This window comes from Hemicordylus capensis, chromosome 6 (assembly GCF_027244095.1).
Source record: "Hemicordylus capensis ecotype Gifberg chromosome 6, rHemCap1.1.pri, whole genome shotgun sequence".
Lineage (NCBI taxonomy): Eukaryota > Metazoa > Chordata > Lepidosauria > Squamata > Cordylidae > Hemicordylus > Hemicordylus capensis.
The window spans coordinates 19,056,832-19,078,668 of record NC_069662.1 but is presented as its reverse complement, the minus strand read 5'-3'; the positions used below and the strand labels follow the sequence as shown (position 1 = coordinate 19,078,668).

General features: G+C 44.5%; 1 protein-coding gene and 1 long non-coding RNA gene across 11 annotated transcripts in view; one reads left to right on the top strand and one right to left on the bottom strand.

Moving 5' to 3' along the window:
- SHISA7 (shisa family member 7) overlaps nucleotides 1–8,189 on the top strand; it is a 110,881-nt gene extending 102,692 nt beyond the window's left edge. For 9 of the 10 annotated variants that reach the window (XM_053266444.1, XM_053266440.1, XM_053266443.1 and 6 more), the window contains one exon: nucleotides 257–8,189. In XM_053266444.1, coding sequence (XP_053122419.1) covers nucleotides 257–882 — 626 coding nt within the window. In that variant the 3' untranslated portion in view covers nucleotides 883–8,189. The remainder of the gene's footprint in view (nucleotides 1–256) is intronic. The other variant, XM_053266449.1, reaches the window with a different exon arrangement.
- Nucleotides 2,826–21,706, bottom strand: LOC128332118 (uncharacterized). The gene is made up of 3 exons (XR_008310559.1): nucleotides 21,518–21,706; nucleotides 7,876–8,686; nucleotides 2,826–3,134 (listed from the first exon to the last, which is right to left on the bottom strand). It is a non-coding gene; the product is annotated as an uncharacterized LOC128332118 (long non-coding RNA).
- Nucleotides 21,707–21,837: the final 131 nt, after the last annotated feature.

Sequence of the window (21,837 nt, the reverse complement as noted above, 5' to 3'; positions counted from 1 at the left end):
AGCTCTAGCAGCCGGCCAAAGTTTAGGAACTGTTGTTGCAGCTCTTTGAGGTTTAGGAGCTGCCATGGAGGTGGCAAGATGGCAGAAAACCAGGGGACAAGGGAGGGAGAGGCAGCAGGTGGGAGAGGCAGCAGGCAAGCAGCCCATGGTGGTAAATGGTGCATGGTCCTTGGATGTGTCCGCTCAATTGTAGCTCCACCCTTGAGCTCACCTCTCCTTCATCCAGTGACATCTTGCTTATTTCTTTGTCTCCCAGCAGCTGAGAAGGACTTGGATGAGTTCTATGCCAAGCGGCGGCATCTTGCCGAACTGACACGAGGGACTCTACCCTTACATGCCATGAAGATGAACTATGACAGAGATGCCTACTCCGAGAAGTCACACAACCCACGGCGTGTCATGTCCCAAGAACACATCCTTTCAGATGGTGGTGGTGGAGGCGGAAGCTATCGCCCGTCACACTATGACTATACTATTCCACGAGAGCGTGTCATCTCTCACGAGCGACTCCTCTCCCGTGAAAACTTGCATTCTCAAGAGCGTTTGCTCTCACCTGAGCGTCTCCATCAGCGCACAGGTCCCTTCCAGGAGATGCATCTTGGCCATCAGAAGGCCCTCTCTCAGACCAACGTCTGTGCTAGCAGTACCCCCATGCATGACCACCATCATGGAATGATGAAGAACTCTCACCCCAACTCCAACAATTCCCCCAAGGCTTCTGCTCCTTGGGAAGCTAGTAGCCAGGCTAGTAGCCAGGCTGCCAGCCGGCGCCAAGGCTTTGCAGCCAAGCGGCAAAGCACCATCGATCAAGTCCAGTTCATCCCTGGGCACCACCCAACTCAACACCTCCCTACTGGCAGCAAGAATGAGGTCACCGTGTGAGGTGTCCCAGCTCCCCAACTCAGGTTGATTCGATTTTCCAAGGCCATATTTCTCTATGCTTTTCTGCTCCACTCCACCCTTTCTTTGGTGCTCATCTTTTGTTGGGGCTTATTTTATTTTATTAGCTCTATGGCCTCCATCTTGGTTAATGTCAAGACCTAGCCTGGTCTTTGATAACGTTACCATCACTGTCTTCACTGGCTTTGATGATGTCCGTTCAACCTGCCAGGTCTTGACAATCTTGGATGATGATGTTGGCTCCCTGTATATGATTGACATCAGTGCTATGATTCATGTCAAGAGGTGATGATGTCAAAGCCTGTATGGTATCTCATAGGGCACCTACTACACAGTCAGCTTCTGAAGATGTCATAAGTCTTTGATACTATTTATTTCCATGCCTGTTGACATCACTGCTATCAAGATCTGATGACATCAAGGCTGAATTGATTGTTCAGTGACTAGCCTGTGGATCCTTCAGGCCATCAATAACTAGTGCTGGTGATAGTTTTGGATAATGTCACACTTGCCAGGCCTCGTCAGTCTTTAATAGCAACAATACTAGTGTTGTTCATCAACATTTGATGGCATCGTTGCTGTGGGCTTAGTCTCAGACTTTTCAAGACTGATGACAATACCTGTGAATTATGAGGTTGGCACCCTTTGCCTCTGATTCTAAGCGCTGTGAGCATTGCCAGTCCTTGTGGACGCTCCATTGACCAACTGACACCGTCGACATCATCAGTGGTGTCAACACTGTGGACTCTGTCAGCTGCAGATGAAGTAAGCGCTGTGGGTCTTGTTGACCTCCGATGCCCTCACCATCAACATTTGATGGTGTCAACACTGTGGACCTCTGATGACATCAACATTTTGTGACTTGTCAATTATAGATGATGTCAATGGAGAGAAGGGTTTGTCAGTATATTGATTGTGATACAACCCTACAGGCCATCACATGGACTGATGATATCAGCTCTGTAGGTATTGTCAATATTCAGTTGTGTGGATGTTTGAAAAGGCTTTGTCAACATTTATGGTAGTACTGCCAATCTTGATGACTAAGAATGGTGTCAAGGTTCCTATGCCTGTCAGCCATTGATGATGTCAGCACAATGGACTCATCCTGTAGCTACAGATGTCAAAGTAGCCCAGTTTGGCAATGATGTTGACTTTTGGTAACTTCATCATTGTGGGCTTCCTTCAGCATTGTTGACATCACTGACTGCTTATAGCTCATCCATTCTGGATGAAGTCACCCCTCTGGGCCTTCATCTGTTTTATAGTTGGGGTCACCACCTTGAACCTGGTCTGCACCAGTATCATTGTAGGAGATCAAGGGCACTCGGCCCTACTGGTGCACAATGAGGTCATCATTATCTTCTGATTACATGACCACATACTGCCCGTGCAGTGGCAAAAAGAACAGATGAGAACCCCGCTCCCTGCCCCTTCCTTATATAGGACGGGATGGTGGAGAACAGTGGCCATCTTATCTAGTTGCATCCAATAATGAGTTTGGCCAGTGCAAATGGTTCAGGGAAGTGGGGTTTCACACCCTACTGCCCTCTGCCACTCTCATCCCTTCCTTGTTTGGAAATCTTGCCATGACTTTGCCTACCAGGGATGTAGGGCAGGTCCAGGTCCACCCCCTTCTACTGTACATATCTTTATATATTGCTAACACTCGCTTTCACTTTTTCTAGTGCTTTTTATTTACCTTCCTGTTTCTAGGGATGTACAACAATCCCTCCTCTTTGGTTCATGTGGGTGTATTAAAAAAAAAATCTTAGCTCTTTCAAACATTATTATGACAAACAAACCTCCCCCTAATACACATCCCAGTGATGCTCAGGACTCTTAAACCTTTAATTCCATGTCTTTTTCCTCAGAAATGTTCTGCCCTTTTTGATTTACAAAAGAGATACATGAAGAGTATGGCCAACAGTCAAAGAGTTTCTTTAAGAAATAACATTTGAAAGTAAGATACAAATATTTTTCATGGAAATGAAGGATTTTTAAAATAATATCCTCCACTCTTGAGTCTTAAATTTCCATCTTGGACTATTTTAGCTGAAAGAAGTAGACTTGGGTTGAAATTTTATTTCCATCTGCTACTTTTACTAATATTGGCTTAAAATTCGAGTTTTGTCTTTGCATAGTGCTGAAGATACTGAGAGCTTATTCTCTAAGCAACAGTTTCATCAGTGTTGCCATTTTGAGGTAGTACATATTCGTATTTCTGATCAGATCTGCAGAAGAAAAAAATCACAAAAATATGTGGGTTTGGCAAATTTCATTGCTATTAATGATAAATCAAGAGTCCATCCCCCCTCCCCCAAATATTTAATCAATTTGTTGATGTCTTCAATAGGTGGATTTGTGCAAGGGAAACAATATGGTTTCATTTTTAATTTGAAAATGTGTTAGATTTTTTTTTTAAGGCCAAGTTTGACATGGAAATTGTTTAGTTTTTGATTTACTTTTTGTCAGTGAAATATTCACTCAGTCTGTTATTTCAGATTGCAGAGGGGAGAGGAGACCAAATCTGCCTAGAAAGAAACCAGATTTGAAATACTGAATTTTTTTATCTGCAACACTTCAAATGCTGCAATTACAAAAGCTGAAGTTTGCCTGTGGAATTTCAGTGGAAACCTTCAAATTTCACTGAAATTATTCTAGAAAACAATCCAAAACCGTTACTGCCAAGGTCTGAAATTTATGCAATGCTGAAGGCTTCAGATATGTATCACCATTTCAAATTTTATAGATTTCCAAATCCATCTGGATCCTTTTGATAGCTCTTAATTTTTAATCACTTCATTTTCATATCAAAATGCCCGTGCTCTTTGAGATTATTTTACTTTTCTGTCTTGCTTCTGCATAACTTTTAGGGGTTAGAGATCATTCTCCAGTTTGAAAAAAGCTACAGCTAAGCACCCTCCCTATATCGCTATTAAGCCATTTCTGATGGGTCCTAGATAACTGTACATAGAACAAGTCAGGCTGCAGTTTATCCCCAGCAGACCCTGAAATGGGGCAAATAATGATCCTGTTGCAGCCCAAAGCCATCTTGTGCACATCCCTGCCTTATTCCTCAGTACCATGATACCCTTTCTCCTCCTCTTCCTCCTCCTCCATCAAACTCAGACTAAGGGCTAATGACCCCCACCCTACCCCTTTCTTTTTTCGGGGCAGACTGGTTATATTTTTCATTTTTGAATGTCACAATGCAAAACCTTGATGAAGGCAATGGAGGGGGCACTCTCCCGAGAAAGAGAGAGAGAGAAGCGGCTGAGGGGTGGACAGGATTTTGGAAAGGGGGTACAGCAGGGGTGACCCTTCCATGAGGCAGGGCAAGGCAGTCACCTCAGGAGTGGGTGGGAGGAGGGCAACGCCTTCTCAGGTACATCTGCCCACAGATAGGGGCATCATATTCACCTCGGGCAGCAAAATGTCTTAGACTGCCCTTGTGTGGCAGGGAGATTATTTGAAAACTTGCACCAGGTGTATCTTAAGAATTACAATCTGGCTGAATTAGGTGTCACACTAGATGAGAGGTTGGGAGTTCTGTGGTTGTATCTTTTGTCTTTTTTTAACCTTTTTCAAAAGCAGCTGCTAGGGGGCAGGTAGCCAATTCAGGTCAGGCCCACAGCTCTGGGGGACAAGAGATTAACCCTTTCACCAGGCTGTTTTCCTAATGTAAATCTCCTCTATCACACACACACACACACACCTAGTTTTTCTTCATTAGGGAAAATGAATGGGTACCCTTAAGAAGCCTTCTAGCATGGCTCTCCTAGCAGCCCATTCAGTTGCCCACTAACATAGGTCAGTGGTTTTAAAACTTACTTCCTTCTGGGAATGTCTTCCACATTAACCCATTTGCTGTGGAAGCCCTGCATGTTGTAAAGGATTATGTGGCATGTTTTAGTTTCACATTGGGTTAATGTAAGGCATTGTCTGGGCCTTCTAGGTGTACTGACAGAGCAACCTAGAACACATTCAGTGGTCATCGGCATGTTACAGGGGAAAGAACTGCCTTTTATAGAAGCTTGTCTGCTGTTCTCACTGAGACCTTCTAACTGAAAACCCCTTATCAGCTTCTAAACCACTTTTATAGGTTTTCAGATATCTTCAGTACACATTTGAACCAATTTATCTATCAAGGCTCCCAAGGAACAGTAGATATATGAAAGGCGAGGGCTCACCAGTGCAGTGGTTAAGAGTGTCAGACTATGACTGGAGAGACCCTAATTCAAATCCACAGTCTGAATTTTTGTGGATGATCCTGAGCCAGTCCAGCAGGGCTGTCCTCATGATCAGAACTAGGGTAGGAGAAGCCTCCTACTCTAGTTTGGGAGCTGTGCACGCTTCCAATATGTGATTGTGTGTTAGATAAAAGCTAGGTTGGAGGCGGAGAGCTTGCTTGTCTGTCAAGCCCAGCTGGGTAAGACGAGCACCCTACCCAGATTCCATCCTCAGCTTTGGAAAGAGGTAAGAGGAAAACCCATCCTACCCAGCTGGGGCTTGGCAAACGAGCAAGCTCCCTGCCTCCGACCTTGCTTTTATCTAACACACAATCAAATATCCAGAGTGTGCTGCACAGCTCTGGAACTAGGATAGGAGGAGCCTATCCTAGTAATAATTGTGAGAACAGCCCTACTATCTCTCAGCCTAACCTACAACACTACCTCCTTGGAGGAAGGGTAGAGTAAAAATATAAAAAATAACAGAATTCTCAGCACCCTTACAAAACTATAATATCTTGGACTCTTTGGAAGAAGCCTTAGCAGTTAAACTGTTTTTATTCCAGTTTAAATCCGCAGTGCAGTAGGACTCTAGCAGTTACCATGGAGAAGTAGTCAAGCTGAGGTCAGTATTTAGGAAGGCAGACAGACTATGGAGCAGGTCAGGAATACAAGAGGAAGAATCAGACTGGTTCAGTACTACCTTGGCTCCTGTTTCTTAAATCGGGCTGAGTTGGGCAGCTGAAGCAGAGCTGAAGTAGCTGAACCAGAGGTATAACCTGACAGTGGACCTTTATGTAAGATTTACAGCCAATCATAAGGCCTGGATGAAGGCCACTGAAAACAACAGGGAAAAGATGCCATATCTGGAAGGCTTTCAGGCTTTCTTATATATGAACCTGGATAGTTCAAAGAAAGGAGCAGAGACACAGCTTTTGAAAGATCTGGACCCTAGCCCCATAAGTGCCAGTATCTAGCTTTCACATTACTGTATGTTCCAAATAACAGGATAGCTTTTTAGAAGTTGCATCAATATTTAAAGATCCATGAAAACATAACGTGACAAGAACACAATAGAACATGTCCATCTTGAAGAAAAGACATGTTCGGAGCCATTTCCTGAGGTTCAGAGCCATTTCCTCAAGTTTTTTCGACAAAACATACAGAATCCCAATGTTGCATTCTTACAAATGGCTAGGCACAATTTGACTTCAAGATTGTACTCCTCCAAGAGGAATGGGGCAGCAGCTGTGAGGCACCCTGTTGGGTAGCTGATGCTAAGGTCCAGGAGAGTGAATATAATGAATGGCAGCCATGCCTGGAGGGCTTGCAAATGAAACTTCCTTTCATCACCTCCTAAGTGCATAAGAGGGAGTAATGGCCACCCCATCCCTCAGCTTTATACTAACAAGCCATATTCCATGCGTCCCTAAAAAATGCTGGAGAGGTTTTTAAGGACAAGCTTACATGGCCCATCAAAGAGAGAATAGAGATGAGTGTCAGTAATAAGAGGGACATTGTGTGTACATGCATTTGAAAAAGAGAGTGATAACTGGTTGTGGGGAAAGATAAATGCTTTTGAGGTAAAGTGTTTATGAATTAATTATAGTACCCCATCTTCTTTATATATATTTCTCTAAGGCAATACCCGTGGCTAATGCCATGCATGGTAGCTCTCGCGAGAGTTCAGAGAGCTGCCGGATAGCCATGGGACAGGTGGGAGAAAGAAAATGGTGGCAGCCGGCCAGCCAGCGGGCAATGAAAACAGCGGCAAATGGCGGTGGGTGGGCGGCCACCAAAGAAATCAGTGGCAGAGGTGGCACAGGGAAGAAGATGGCCAGCGGGGGGAGGGTAAGAAGACAACCGGTGAGCGGGATGGGTGGGTAAGAAGATGGCCAACCAGCTGGCAGGTAAGAAGAAAACGGGCAGGCAGGTGGGCAAAACAGTGGGGGGGGGAGAAAGTGGCGTGGCGAACGGCCGGCTGGCTGGGGGAGGGAAGGAAGGAAGAAGGCTGGGCGGGCAGCCTGGAAGGTGGTGAACGGCCAGCTGACTGGCTGGTGGGCGGCTGGCAGTGGAAAGGGGAGAATGATGGCAGCGAGGGAGGTGGGGAGAAGAAGACGATGGCGGCGGCGGCTCCAAACTAGAGGTGCAGAAGCTCTGCGCCCGGCCCAGCTAGTATATTCTTATTTAACCTTTTCTCACAGTTCTTAAGACTTTTGTCAAAGTTGAACTCTCAGTCCCCTACATGTCACCAAGGCCACATCTGAACTACTGAGGTAACCATATTTTAGTCAGTTTAACTCTCATGACTTTCTGTAAAAGAAAGTAGTTTTTTGAGGGTGCTAAAATCTTTTTGAGGGTGCTAAAATCTTTGTGAGAGGGACCCCTCACAGAACTACAGTTCCCAGAGTTATATGGAAGGAAGTCATGATGGAGCTAATGCCTCCCATAGCAAGTGTCTGGGGCAACCTGGGAAGATCTTTTGAGAACCAGGGGCTCAGAAGAATGTATTATGTCATTGGAATGTGTGTGAAATGTGGTGTGTGCTGGCTATTATTTTAGTTCAAGTGTGTATGTTGAGTTAGCACTTTTTAAAAATGTGTTTGTATATGAGAGAAGGGACTGTTCAAAGTGTGTTAGGTGTGTGCAAATATTTTTATTGTGGAAATGAATGAGAAGAGATTCATGGCTGAATTTCTGTTACAGGATTGAGTGAGGGGAATGTGTATAACAGAATACTAACTTTTCTTTTTGTTACTGAAATATTGAGAGAAGAGTGACTAATGAGCGAAGATTTCTTCTGCTCTTTTACTGCTGATTCCAGCTAGCACTGACTACTGCATTCCTAAAACCAACTTGTCAAACTGGGCTTCTCCTCCACCATCCTGGGTCCTGCTGTTGTTATTTTCATTGCTCTTTTTGTGATGTGGTAAAAATCTGGAGAATGCCCAGTACTGTTTTGGGATGACACCTGTTGTATAATCTATCCTCTTCCTGAGACTGCTTTGGAATTTTTTTTTTTAATTTTAAAGCTGAGTTGTCATTTCCCTCCCTCTAGAGCCAGTTTGGAGACTTCTTCCTTTGGGAGTTGTGTTGGAAATGCCATATTTCTAGAGATGAAGTGATGTCTTCTTCAGTTTTGTACCATTGACCAGTTCCTCATCAATCACTGTTAGGTAGAACTCTTTCTTGTTCTGGAAGTGACTCCATCATTTTAGAATTGGGATGGTATCTGCCTCCTAGAGATATCTAGAATCCTTCTTTCTAACATGAGCCTGGATAGCTTCTCCTAAAGTTGCCAACAGGCCTCTCCTGTTTGAATTGGGTTGGAATAGTGTTTTTGTCAGTTGGTTTGTTATATTCCCTCCTTCTGGTTGGGTTGATTTCCCTTCCTTTCAGGGTTGGGTCAAACCATATGTTCCAGCTACTTCCAATAGCAGGCTGAGTAGCCCTCACTGCCTGATACAGTTCTGGATAACTTCCATTACCTACTGGCATACATATTCTTCAACAGCTGTGATTTTGGTTAGGTTTTTTTGTTCTGTTTTGTTTGCCTTTTAATATAAAGAAAAAAGAAATACTTTTAATATAAAGAAAGAAGAGCAGTGTGTGTGTGTCACTCATACACACACACACACACACACACACACACACACACAGAGAAAGCAATTGCAGGAGCCACTTATATCTCTTTCTCTCATACATCATGTGAAAACGATTCAAATAAGCCATACACGATCATACCAGCAAGCCCAGGCCTGGAAACATCATGTGCTCATCCCATTTCATCAGTGGGATGAAGTAGACTTAGTAATGGGTGGTCTAGGAGGTATGTTGGTGAACCCAACAAAGTTGTGTGCAGTTCAGTATATGAGTGTTGATGTCCTGGATCGTCTTTTAACACACTTTTAAACTCCCAAATATCAATACGTGGGACAAGACCTTTCTCAAATTTACTAGTTTCCTTCATGGAGATAATCTCTATATAATGATGTATGAACCAGTGTGGTTGTATTTGCAATAGCTGCTTAACTGGTGCCATCCCTGTGCAAATACTGAACATTGAGTCATGCTTTTAACAATACCGATTATTTTAGTGAAGGAAAACAGTCATATGTTAATCAGTCCACTGTGACCCTTGGTGGATAGCATTCAACAAGGTATTTACTTGAGATATAACAGAGGTTCCATCAAGGGGTACTATTACCCCTAGGGGTGCCTAGGGGGTACTCAGAGCCCTCCTGCCTCCCTACTCTACAGTTGTGCTATTTGTCCCCATCTGAGGATCACCAACTTGAAGTTGGTGGATCCTCGGTGCTGTGTCTGCCACTGAAGGGGTGGGAAGAGAGTGAAGACCCTCCTTCTGTGCTCCTGGGTGGCTGACTACATGCTGGGTTGGGAACCCCTGAGAAATAGTATGAAGTACTAGGAGGTCAACCCATGACTTTCATATTTTACGTCAAAACCCAGCATCAAGACTTGCACTAATGTACCAGAAGTCAAGTGCATGCTAATGTCACAGGAAATGGTAGGAGGTAGACCTATGTTAGCAAAAATGGTCAGAACCAGGTCTATGCCCTTACCCCAAATGTTCTGCCGCCACCCCACCCCCCCAGAATATGCCCGGGCATGCCCTGAAGGTAGATATGTGACCCCTTTAGGAACATGCCCTGCCACCCTGGACTAATAGGAACAGATTTTGGAGCTCAGAAAGGCTTGACGGTGCTGGCATGATAATGGAGTGGCAGCCCTTTTGTTTAACTTTATTGGTCAAGATGGGATCAAGTGACCCTTAAATATAAATTTTCCTTATTGCTGACATGACTTCCAGCCAGAATGCTAAACACTTTCATACTCACATGGTTCACTGGGTATTTTATGTTGGCTGTGAGCAAAGCCTTGGCATGTGCTAACTGCACAGCAGGGTTCAAGGAACACTTCTTGATAAAGAGGGAGGCTGACAAGATCTGAAAACTGGTTAATTCCAGTAGCCATAAAACAGAATGCTTCCTTGTTGCATGTTAACTTAATTTCCACATCTATGCTGTTTAAAAGCAGTTCTTCTTGAAAAAAAGGTCTGTGTGAAGATGCCCCAGCAGGTCTACCGGCCATAAAGGTGGCTCTGCTAACAAGGCCAAGTTTATTGCCTTCCAGGGCTGTTACTCCATGATGACCTGCAGTTTCTTTATAAAAGAAGCCTACTAAGAATTGGGTGCTCTCTCCTGTAATTCATCATCGCTTCAATGAATGCCCTGTAGGTATAGGTGCTACTGCTGTGGCTGACAAGCCAGTCTCCCAGGGTCACACCAACTTGATTAAACATGACCACAATCAAATAACCCACCAGGCCCACTGTGGGCACCCTGTACAAGATTGGTTTTGTCCTTGGAAATTTTATAGCATGCGTATAAAAGGATGTTATTCAAATCCAGGTAAAAATCCCCAGTCCCGGCAATGAAGAAATCCAGGGGTGCAGTGCCTGTCAGAGCGGTCAGGGACGGCATCTCAACATACATGCTTCACTCAATACTGGTCTACATAGGGGCGATTTGGAACAGATCCAGTTCGAATTTGGTGCACTCTTTGGAGCTGCAGTGTATAAAAGCCATTGTGGTTTAAAAGATATTGCTGGCAGAGTGCTTCCCCTTAGACCTTATCTGTTGCTTCTGAGGCTTCTGCTGGCTCACACCTTTTCTTTTAAGAGGATGAGGAGGACCTGTTAGTTGCACATGTGATGTTTTTCATTTTCTTTTTATATACATCAGACCAGATTCTCCTTGTGAGGATGAGGCCTGGTCCATCTTATTTACAACAGCTTGAGAGATGTGGCCCACCACATCTTTAGAAGATCCCTGAGCTGCTGTATTAACATGTGGCTTAAGGATCTCCAATACGCATCTCAAAAGAGGGACTGAATTCCAGAAAAGGCTTTGGACTATGCCCCCAATTCCTGTCTCATATATGACCAGTAAGGGCACTTCCTGCACCCACATAACCAGGAAGGGCACTTCCTGCCTGTGCCCTGTAATAGTTCTTGTAAAGGGTGAGGTCTCCATAACTTTTCAGAATTGACATTTTTAAAGCTGCACACCCCTCTAGGGGTGAAAGTGCCGCTTCACAATCACCTTGCCAAAACAGAACGGCACATTTTTGTTCTGGTCCATCTTTATCTCCACAGTGATGATGTCTGTATGGTGCTTGCTCACAGGAATGTAGTGTGGCTTGTCATAAACAATGTTAACATGCTCACTGATCTGCCCTTGAACTGGAATGCATCACAAAAGACAGACATAAAAGTCTCCCACTATCTGATGCTCTACAACGTCCGTATAAACAAACAGAGTGTTGAACCCACCGGTTATGTCTGCAAGGCAAGGGAATACTTTGTTGGGTGTGTCAGGAAGGAGTCCTAATATGCGGGCTAGTTCAGCCCCCACAGATAAGGTGAAGGCATTGTCAAGACTCATTGATATTTCTAGTCACAGGGTCATAAAATAAGGCTGTTCCCACTAGGTCACTCTGGGTGCTTGTAATATCATCAATATCACCCACCAATTCTGTAATGGTGGAATAATTGCCTTATCTGTATATGCCTTTCATAAGCTGAAGGACCACTTTTTTAGCCCTTTAATATATTCAAAGGAGGTAACCTCTGTAATAGTGTCCCAGCCGTGATGGTACTGTATAGTGATATGCATGCCCCCGAACCGGTCCGGATGGGCACGGGGGGTAGCTTTAAGAGCGGGGGGGTAGTACTCCCCCCCCACGCCGCTCTTCCCCCTCCGGCGCTGTGATATGTGCAAAAGTTTCTGGGGCGGCAGCATTCCTCCCTGCCACCCCTGGCCCCGTCGTTAGCGGGCTAGAGCTCAAATATGCTCCACGCATGCGCCCATTCATCAACGTGTGATGTCTGTGCGCGCGGCGTCAGCAAGTGCACACACGCGCCACAACGGGTGCATGCGTGGAGCGTATTTGAGCTCTAGCCGGCTAATGACGGGGCCAGGGGCAGCAGGGAGGAACGCTGCCGCCCCAGAAACTTTTGCAAATATCACAGCGCCAGAGGGGCAAGAGCGGCGGGGGGGTAAGTACTACCCCCCCGCCCTTAAAGCTACAAGCCCCCTCTGTGCTGAGCCGCCGGACCGGCTCAGAACCGGACCGGCTCGGAGGCCTCCAGAATGGCCTCCGAACCGGTTCGGGCACACCCCTAGTACTGTATCTCATCCAATTCTCAGGAAGATCCACGGGCCTTGCTAATTGGATAGTGAAGGCTCAACTAGTGCTTTGTGGGAAAGCCTTCTTGAAAGTATTACTTGGGAGAGTAACGTAAAATCCCATCAACCGTTCTGAAGCAGGTACCCAAGCCTGCCTAGCCACTTGACTAAATGTTGTTTTACTTTGCCATTACCTTCTGTAGCTAGAAGTTTTTCAACCCTGTACATCTTGTCCTCTTCCACTATAACTTTCTGTAATTCTTCAGGATAGAAGCTGCCAAGAACTGCATCACCCATTTAATCTTTTAACAGACAGGCCTTTCGGGTCTTCTGATGATTTGGTCCACTATAAACAACTCGGTGGTGGTGTTCTGTTCATAACCTTTCCCAAAAACTCCTTTAATTTTTGAAATTCTAACATGATCTCCTTTTCTTAGCACAGGAGGCTTGGCCTTTTTGTGGATAGTGCTACCGTAAGCTGTTTTCCACACAGTCACATCATTGGTGGGGTTAACGTCCATCGGGATCGATTGAATGGTTCTGTGAAAGCCATGGTTATAGCTATTTAGGAGCTCAGGCAAGACATTGATATACCTGAAAGTGTTGTGAGCTGTAAAATACTTCTACATTCTTGTTTTTAGCGTTCAATTAAAACATTCCATCACCCCTGCTTTGACATCATTGTTCGAGATAAAGTGGTGAATCCTGTGCTCCTTTAACAGTCCACCTACTGGCTTATTTAAAAACTCACTCCCTCTGTCAGTCTGGAACAGGATTCTCAATGTTGGGTCTCCAGATGTTATTGGACTTCAACTCCCATAATCCCCAATTAAAGGCCACTGGGGCTGGGGATTATGGGAGTTGAAGTCCAATAACATCTGGGGGCCCAACGCTGAGAATCCCTAATCTGGAGCTTGCCAGGCTTTCAGCCTTCTCTGAAAATAGCTTTAAAAGCCGTGGCCACTTCCCTGCTTGTTTTGTCTTTTAGAGGTACACCCCAAGCATATTTAGATAGAATATCCACCACGGCCAAAATGTACTTGTAGCCTTTGTTGTATTTAGAAAACTGCTGTATCATGTCCACTAAATCTGCCTGCCATTGTGCATCCACCCCGAAACAACAGTCTTGTTTATTTTAAAATTAATCCTCACAGCCTTGTGCAGAGTGTAAGCGTCCTGCTCTGAAAGCGAGGCCTCAACTTGTCTTTTACTCAGCACTTTACTGTGCCGCTTGGCCTCTTGAAATAGCAGATTTGCACCCTGACGCTCCCCACTCTCCCCAGGATATAATATGTTTTTGTTAGGATTTTCTCATGCTCTGCCGTGATGCTGCTTAACACAGGTATGAATATGCTTTTAAAAAACAAAATTCTGTTGTTGGTCACAATCGGTACAAACATATGAGATGCAGGATAAGTTGACATCCTCGAGGTGCATGTTCTCAAAGGCATAAGCCTGCACAAAAGAGGGCAATATGTAAAGAATGCAGGGTGAAAAAAACAAGCAAGCTAAGCAAACAAATTGAAACACATCAGGCTTACCAACTTGTGCATCTCCTCATTTATATTTTGGTCTTCAGGTTTTGTAAATATGCAGCCATCCATGGCTTCCTCCCCACTTTCAGATGATGAAATAAAGCATGCAACCCCATAGTAAGAGGATCTCGGGCTGCTTGAGATTGGTGTCAGGCAATAACACAATGATGACCAATCTTCACTAGACAGGCAACACTTTTCCACATATCTAATACCCAGGGGCATGCTTGACAAAAAACGGTGGCCGCACTCCTCCTCATCATCAATAAAGTCCCCATCTGGATTTTGGCAACAGGAGTCATCACACCAATAAAAACGTGGCCTTCTCTTCACCAATTTTTTCCTATGCAGCCTTCATTTTACAGGAGATTCTGTTTCAGAATCTGTTGAACTCACGCTTCTGTTTCTGGGGACTATTTCCCATGATGCAGCAGCAAACCTTTGGTTGTGTGGATTGTTCTAGAGGCTCTCTGGGTTCAGGAGCAGAGGTGGTATTACAGCTCCCCCAATAATCATACTGCTTTGCTGGGAAGTTTGTTTCTAGATCTGGAATCTGACCCGCAGTAAAAAAACAACAACTATCTGGTCAGTTTTCAGGTCTGATGGAGGGAAGGACAAGCTCTTCGGTGGCAATGATAGGCCCACAGGATGCAGCAGAGACCTAGCGTCCTTTATGGTCTCTGCAGAACTGTAATATGTCCTCCTCTAAGCACTCTGTCACAGGGTGTATAAAGGGGTCACTTGACCCTGTCTCGACCAATAAAGTTACACAAAATAGCTGCCGCTTCATTATCATGCCTGCGCTGTCGAGCCTTTCTGAGCTCTGAAACCTGTTCCTATTGGTCCACAAGGCATGCCCAGGCATGTTCTGTGGATGGGGTGGTGGTGGAAGCAGAACATTCAGGTTGAGGGCATAGGCCTGGTTCTGACCATTTCCACTGATGTAGGTCCACCTCTGACCATTTCCTGTGGCAGTAGGATGCACGTGACTTATGGTGACATAAGCCTGCATGGACTAAGGAGGTAGAACTTACGGTGTGTTTGTGGGTTGATCACCCACCTTGATTGTGGGTTTTGACGTAAAGAATGTTTTGCAATATTACCCCCATGACTAAGAGGTCTCCTTGTACCTGCTCATAGCAGATTAGCATTCAGTCTGTTCTCTCTTTCAGCTTGTTAATCTGTTTCCAGAGTTGTAAAATTTGAGGATTTTCTTCTGTAATAACGGCTTCATTTCTGATTAATATTTACAGCTATTTTCTCCATTACCTTTTCCCCCTATCCTAATGCACTAAGTTCACTTGTCTGCTTTATCACTGGAGACCATTTCCCATGATGCAGCAGCAAACCTGTTGCTGTGTGGATTGAAACACTCTGTTTTTGGAAATGCTTTAGAATGTCACCATGGCCTTTAGCACTCTACTTGTAAAGACAAAAGTTAAATTATAGTGAGGACAAACTTTCTCAGGCCAAAGTACACACCAGGCAGTTCTTTGGTTTTTCCTCTTGATATTTTTTAGTGAAAAACAGACATGAGAGGCTGAAATCAGGAGTGGAGGAATGATGAAGAGAGGAAGGCTTGCTTTGCCCTTTCCCTTCCTGTCATCTGAAAATTCAGAATGCTTCCCCCAAGCCACTTTTCTCCCTAAGTGAAAAAACATATAGGTTTTCTGTATAATTTCCCCAACAAATGGGAAAGCAGTTGGCGAGGGAGATGGTTTTTGAGCAAACAGCAAGAAAGGAAAGAGTTAAATAACTCCTCCCACCATTCTTCCTGCTTTCCATTACAGCCTCTGAGGCTGCTTTGCATGAGACAGACCTCTGGATGGAGAATCATGGAACTTCAATCACATGTAATTTGGCCCTCACACACACATGGACACAAAAAGAGTAGATGTCTTGTCCTGTCCATCATGTTAAGAAATCATATTGCACACAGCTTTCTTGGTGCCACACTTAATCAGGTAAAATTAAATTAAAGCAAAAGACAACAACCCTAAAAAACCTTTACAAATGAATACAAAATTGAAGTGAATCAGGTTTCATCCAATAGATGTTGTAAGGCAAGTACTATTGTATCTGGGCTTAATTCCCCCAGGCCCAATAGTTGATGTTGTTTAAGGGACAGGTCCATTTGTTATGAAGTTTCTCTATAATTGCTGTAATTTTGTTTTTTCAATAAACTAATGTTTCCAGCTACTCCTTATGGATTTTGTTGTGGCTTGTTATTATTGCCATTGTACAAGTTATTTCTAGTGGGCATCAAAAAGAGTACTTGAGGGACTATCCAAAGCCAGGAAGTTTTACAGACAGGGCTTTCCCCCCCGAATCCACTGCTGATTGGAGTGTGCCAGTCCACATATTCGCTGGATTTAACCCGACCTCCCTGCCAGCTATCAGAGACCAGGACAGACAGGGCTTTGTTTTTCTCCGAAGGGAGGCTGCGAATTCTGGCTTAGCCAGAGTCATGTCCGGGGTAAAAAAAATCCTCTTATTTCCAGCAGCTTTTGAAAAAAACTCCGGGGCTTCTGCTTTCTCTGATCATGTTGATGGAGGTGCTGATGACTATGTGAAGGAGGTGCTGATGGCTATGTTAATGGTCCATTTAATCTCTCCAATTAAAATGCCTCGAATCTGCTGCAAAGTGAGGCATAGAGCCATGTGTTGGAAAAACCTCCAGAATGCCAAAAATGAGCAGGCCCTGCCCCATTTTGTCATGCACTTCACTTCAAAAGGTGAGGGCACTCTGAGCAGGGCAACCGAAGAAGACCTTTAAGACTGGGCAGCTTGTTGGGGATCTCATCTGGCAGTCTTTCAGGTACCCTTCCTACAGGCAGTTACTTCAGGTGGCAGTGGCTGTGGAGTACTATCACAAGAAAGAAAACGTATGTATCTCATGAAACCAAGGAGATGGGATTGGATGCAGCACTGCCTGCCTGTGATAGCTGAGAGGAAAACAAGTAATATATAAAGAAGCCACTGCCAATGCATTTATCCTTGGCAGAAGCACACTACCTATCCTGTATTAAACATCTTTAATATTTGAGATTATCTTTTCTTTCAAATACTTCTAGTTGAGCTCATTTCTGTCTCCACACCTCATTAACATTCAAGATTATCTCCCTTAATGAACGATTTGCATATATCACCTCATTAGTATTCTTCAGCAGCTAATCTCAGTTGAGACTGCACTTTAAATCTTCTCCTCTCCATTAATATTTAGGTTTTTTATAGCAAGGCTGTCAAATTTAAGGCCCAGGGGCCTTATTAGGCTTTTGGGATCTCCTATATAGCTCACAGCACCCTTACCACATTCGACCCAATGCAAGCATTTTCAAAGCCAAGAAGCAAATGCTCTTAGAAGAGCAAAGGGACTGATTTGGCTATGACTGTTATTGTACCCCAGGACAATTGCTCCTCTCCTATGTGCATTGGAAGACTGTCACAACCTGAGTGTAGAGTGAAACCTATAACTAAGCCTAACATCTCTTTCAGCTTTTCACAAACTCTGAATAGGGGTATGTTTGTAACACCTAGACTTCTCATATCAAGGACCACTGCTAAGCACCCTCACCTCACTGTTACCTGCTCTGTTCCACCTGCTGTATGCTGTATTCATTTATTCTGCAATTGCCCATTCACTGATCTAAAAATCAATACACAGTACTTGCTCTGTCTTTTTCCTGAACTGGAAGATGCCAGGCTCCTGCCAGCTTTCCCCCAGGAGTTAGCTTAAAAGCTGCTCTTCCGCCTTTTTGATGTTAAGCATCCATAGTCTGGTTCCATTTCAGTTAGAGTGCAGCCTGTCCCTTTATACAGGCTTGGCTTGCTCCAAAATGTTATCCGGTGTCTAACAAATCCAAACCCTTCATCCTGACCCCATTGTCTCAACCATACCTTGTGACCACTCAGCTTTGCCCGTCCTGCTCATGGAACTAGTAGCATTTTTGAGAATGCTACCTTGATGGTCCTGGACTTTAACATCTTACCTAGCAGCAACCTAAATCTGGCTTCCAGGATAACCTATGAAATTCAAGGCTAACAACATTAATGGCTTTCAAGAGAGCTTTTAAGCCTTTTTTTTTTTTTAGTCTGGACTTCAATTGTGTTTTAAAGTGTTTTAAATTGTTTTAGTTTTTAACTGTTTTGTTATTTTGATTAATGTTAACATTTTTGTTTACTTGTAAATTGTCCAGGGCTACTAGATTGGGGAGTATAAAAAATTGACAAATAAATATATAAATAAATACATTTTCCAATATAAATAGGGACAGTGTTCACTATGACAGCTGACTCCTCTCCAGCACTATCTATTAGTCTATCTAGACCAGGGATTCTCAACGTTGGGTCCCCAGATGTTATTGGACTTAAATTCCCATAATCCCCAAACAAAGGCCACTGGGGCTGGAGAGGAGAGCTGGTCTTGTGGTAGCAAGCATGACTTGTCCCCTTAGCTAAGCAGGATCCACCCTGGTTGCATATGAAAGGGAGACTAGAAGTGTGAGCACTGTAAGATATTCCCTTCAGGGGATGGAGCCGCTCTGGGAAGAGCATCTTGGTTCCAAGTTCCCTCCCTGACTTCTCCAAGATAGGGTTGAGAGAGATTCCTGCCTGCAACCTTGGAGAAGCCACTGCCAGTCTGTGAAGACAACACTGAGCTAGATAGACCAATGGTCTGACTCAGTATATGGCAGCTTCCTATGTTCCTAATATCTGATCTAGACAACTGATGTATGATAACTCCAATCTTTGCACCAAGCAATTAAGTCATTATCTGGTTTACACAATTATCACAAACCTCTCTCTGTGTGTTAATGACTAAATCGCCTCCTGTTAGGAGTCCCACCACCAAGGATGGCTCCCCAATGAGGCAAGATGACCAGGTCAAGCAATGACTGTGCCATGGTGTGGTGCATGCAGGCACCCTTCCACCCCCCTCCCCAGGTGTTGCCTCACCTGCTGCCCTTTCCCCCCTTGCTGGGCTGCCTCACCTTCTAGGTCAGTGCTTTAAATTGCAGGTCAGCAATGAGGATGAAGCATCTTGCATGCCTCTCCTTGACATCACTGTTTCATCAGCTCCAACTACTAGATCTCTCATTTGCTCACTCTTATGTGTCTTCCACCCACAAACTTGTGTGCTGCACTTTGATCCCATAATGAAGTAGACAAAATGCACACGCTGGCACATGCACCAGCTTTCTTCAGAAGGCAGAGCTGTCCCCACCCCTGGCAGGGTTGCCAATCCTTTGGCGCTGTCTTGGAGTCTCTAGGACTTCACTTCAGTCTCCAACTTGCTATCAAAAGCAAGCCTGGATATTTAAATGGCTTGATAATGTGAACAATTTTTTTGGCGGGGGGAACTCCCAGTAATAGCTTCAGTCACCACTGGCAATTCTAACCCTGCAGGAGGAGCATCGTTGATGTAAGAGGATATGAGTTCATCATCCAAGGAGCCAGTCCTTTCTAAAGGACAATTTCCCTCTTCCTTCCTTGGATTGACACTCTCCTTCTCATAAGAACAGCCCTGCTGGATCAGGCCCAAGGCCAAACTAGTCCAGAATCCTGTTTCACACAGTGGCCCACCAGATGCTGCTGGAAGCCACAAGCAGGAGTTGAGAGCATGCCCTCTCTCCTGCTGTTACTCCCCCGCAACTGGTACCCAGAGGCACCCAGCCCCCGAGGCTGGAGGTGGCCTGCAGCCCTCCGACTAGTAGCCGTCAATAGACCTCTCCTCCATGAAGTTATCCAAACCCCTCTTAAAGCCATCCAGGTTGTTGGCTGTCAGCACATCTCGTGGCAGAGAATTCCACAAGTGGATTATGCGTTGTGTGAAAAAGTACTTCCGTTTGCTGGTCCTAGATTTCCCGGCAATCAATTTCATGGGATGACCCCTGGTTCTAGTGTTATGGGAGAGGGAGAAGAATTTCTCTCTATCCACTTTCTCCACACCATGCATGATTTTATAGACCTCTATCATGTCTCCTCGCAGTCGTCTTTTTTCTAAACTAAATAGCCCCAGGTGTTGTAGCCTAGCCTCATAAGAAAGGTGTTCTAGGCCCTTGATCATCTTGGTTGCCCTCTTCTGCACCTTTTCCAGTTCTACAATGTCCTTTTTTAGATGTGGTGACCAGAATTGTATGCAGTACTCCAGATGTGGCCGCACCATAGTTTTGTATAAGGGCATTATAATATTAGCCGTTTTATTTTCAATCCCCTTCCTAATGATCCCTAGCATGGAATTGGCCTTTTTCACAGCTGCCCCACATTGAGTTGACACTTTCAACGAGCTGTCCACCACGATCCCTTTCCTGGTCAGTCACCGACAGCTCAGATCCCATCAGCATATACTTGAAGTTGGTGTTCTTCGTCCCAATGTGCATCACTTTACACTTGCCAACATTGAACCGCATTTGCCACTTTGTCGCCCACTCACCCAGTTTGGAGATATCCTTTTAGAGTTCTTCACAATCAGTTATGGATTTCACTACCCGAAAGAGTTTGGTATCATCTGCAAATTTGGCCACCTCGCTGCCTACCCTTGCTTCTAGATCATTTATGAATAACTTTAAAAGCACTGGTCCCAGTACAGATCCCTGGGGGACCCCACTTCTTACTTCCATCCTTTGCGAAAACTCTCCATTTATACCTACCCTCTGTTTCCTGTCTTTCAACCAGTTAGCAATCCGCACATGTACTTGTCCCCTTATCCCATGACCGCTAAGTTTCCTCTGGAGTCGTTGATGAGGAAGTTTGTCAAAAGCTTTTTGGAAGTCCAGGTATATTATGTCAACTGGATCACCTTGATCCACACACTTGTTGACACTCTCAAAGAACTCCAAAAGGTTGGTCAGGCAAGATTTACCTTTGCACAAGCTATGCTGGTTCACTCCCAGCAGGGCCTGTTCTTCTATGTGCTTTACAATTTTGTCCTTGAGGAAGCTTTCCATCAATTTGCCTGGAACAGATGTTAAGCTAACCGGCCTGTAATTTCCCGAATCACCCCTGGATCCCAACCTAGGATTCTCCTAGAACCCAACCTCCATGACAGCACAGGAGCTTTCTGTGAGTGGTCACACAAATATTGATCATATTTATGGGTTTTGTTGTTGTCGTCAATGTTGATTATTTACATGATAATGAATATGGTCATTTAATGAGTATCTTCATTAGTCCTAATGAATAAAGAATGATTGATGCCATCCTTCTTCCTCTTGTACTTTTGATTTAGTTTAATATATACTTTATATTGTTTATTTTGTACAGAAGTGTTGCGGCGGGGGGAGAGACCACAATAGGTAAAGTAGCAGAAGAAGGAATGAATATTTTAGTGAAAAATTATGGGTGCTGTCATCCTGGAAATCTTTTGGGTGGCAAAGGTGACCTTCCAGCAAATTTTGAGTTCAACACATATGGGCACTTGGGCAGAGACTGACTAAAGTTTGTCATTAACACATGAATATTATTGAGGACGACGAGGCCCTGGGACATCTCTGATTGGCTGCCTGAACAGTCATTTTCCTTGCTAAGTCCCACCCCTCTCCTAGTACATTTATTTTTCATTCCCCCTCTGCTTTAATTAGTTGCCTCATCTGTCAGTTCGGCGGGTTTACTTTTCTTATCTAGCCAATTAGGAACCTACCCGCTTTGTTTGAATAAAGGAAAACAGGAGAAATAGGATTTCCCGGCCAACCACCTTTATATCGCCTATCGATTACTAGGCTACGTCATTTAGTAATCGCTCAAATCAGCAGCGGTATGTCACGCTCACATCCTATTGGCAACCTATCGCGTCAATCTAATATTTTGAAACTCGCCCCCGCCCAGTTTCTTCCCGCAACCGTTAGCAGATAAACCAACCAACCTCCCTTTAAACGCCGCTTTCCCCAAACGTTCATATTCAAATCTCTCCAATCAGGTTCGATGGCTCCGCCCCTCCACTACGCCTCTCCCCATTGGCTG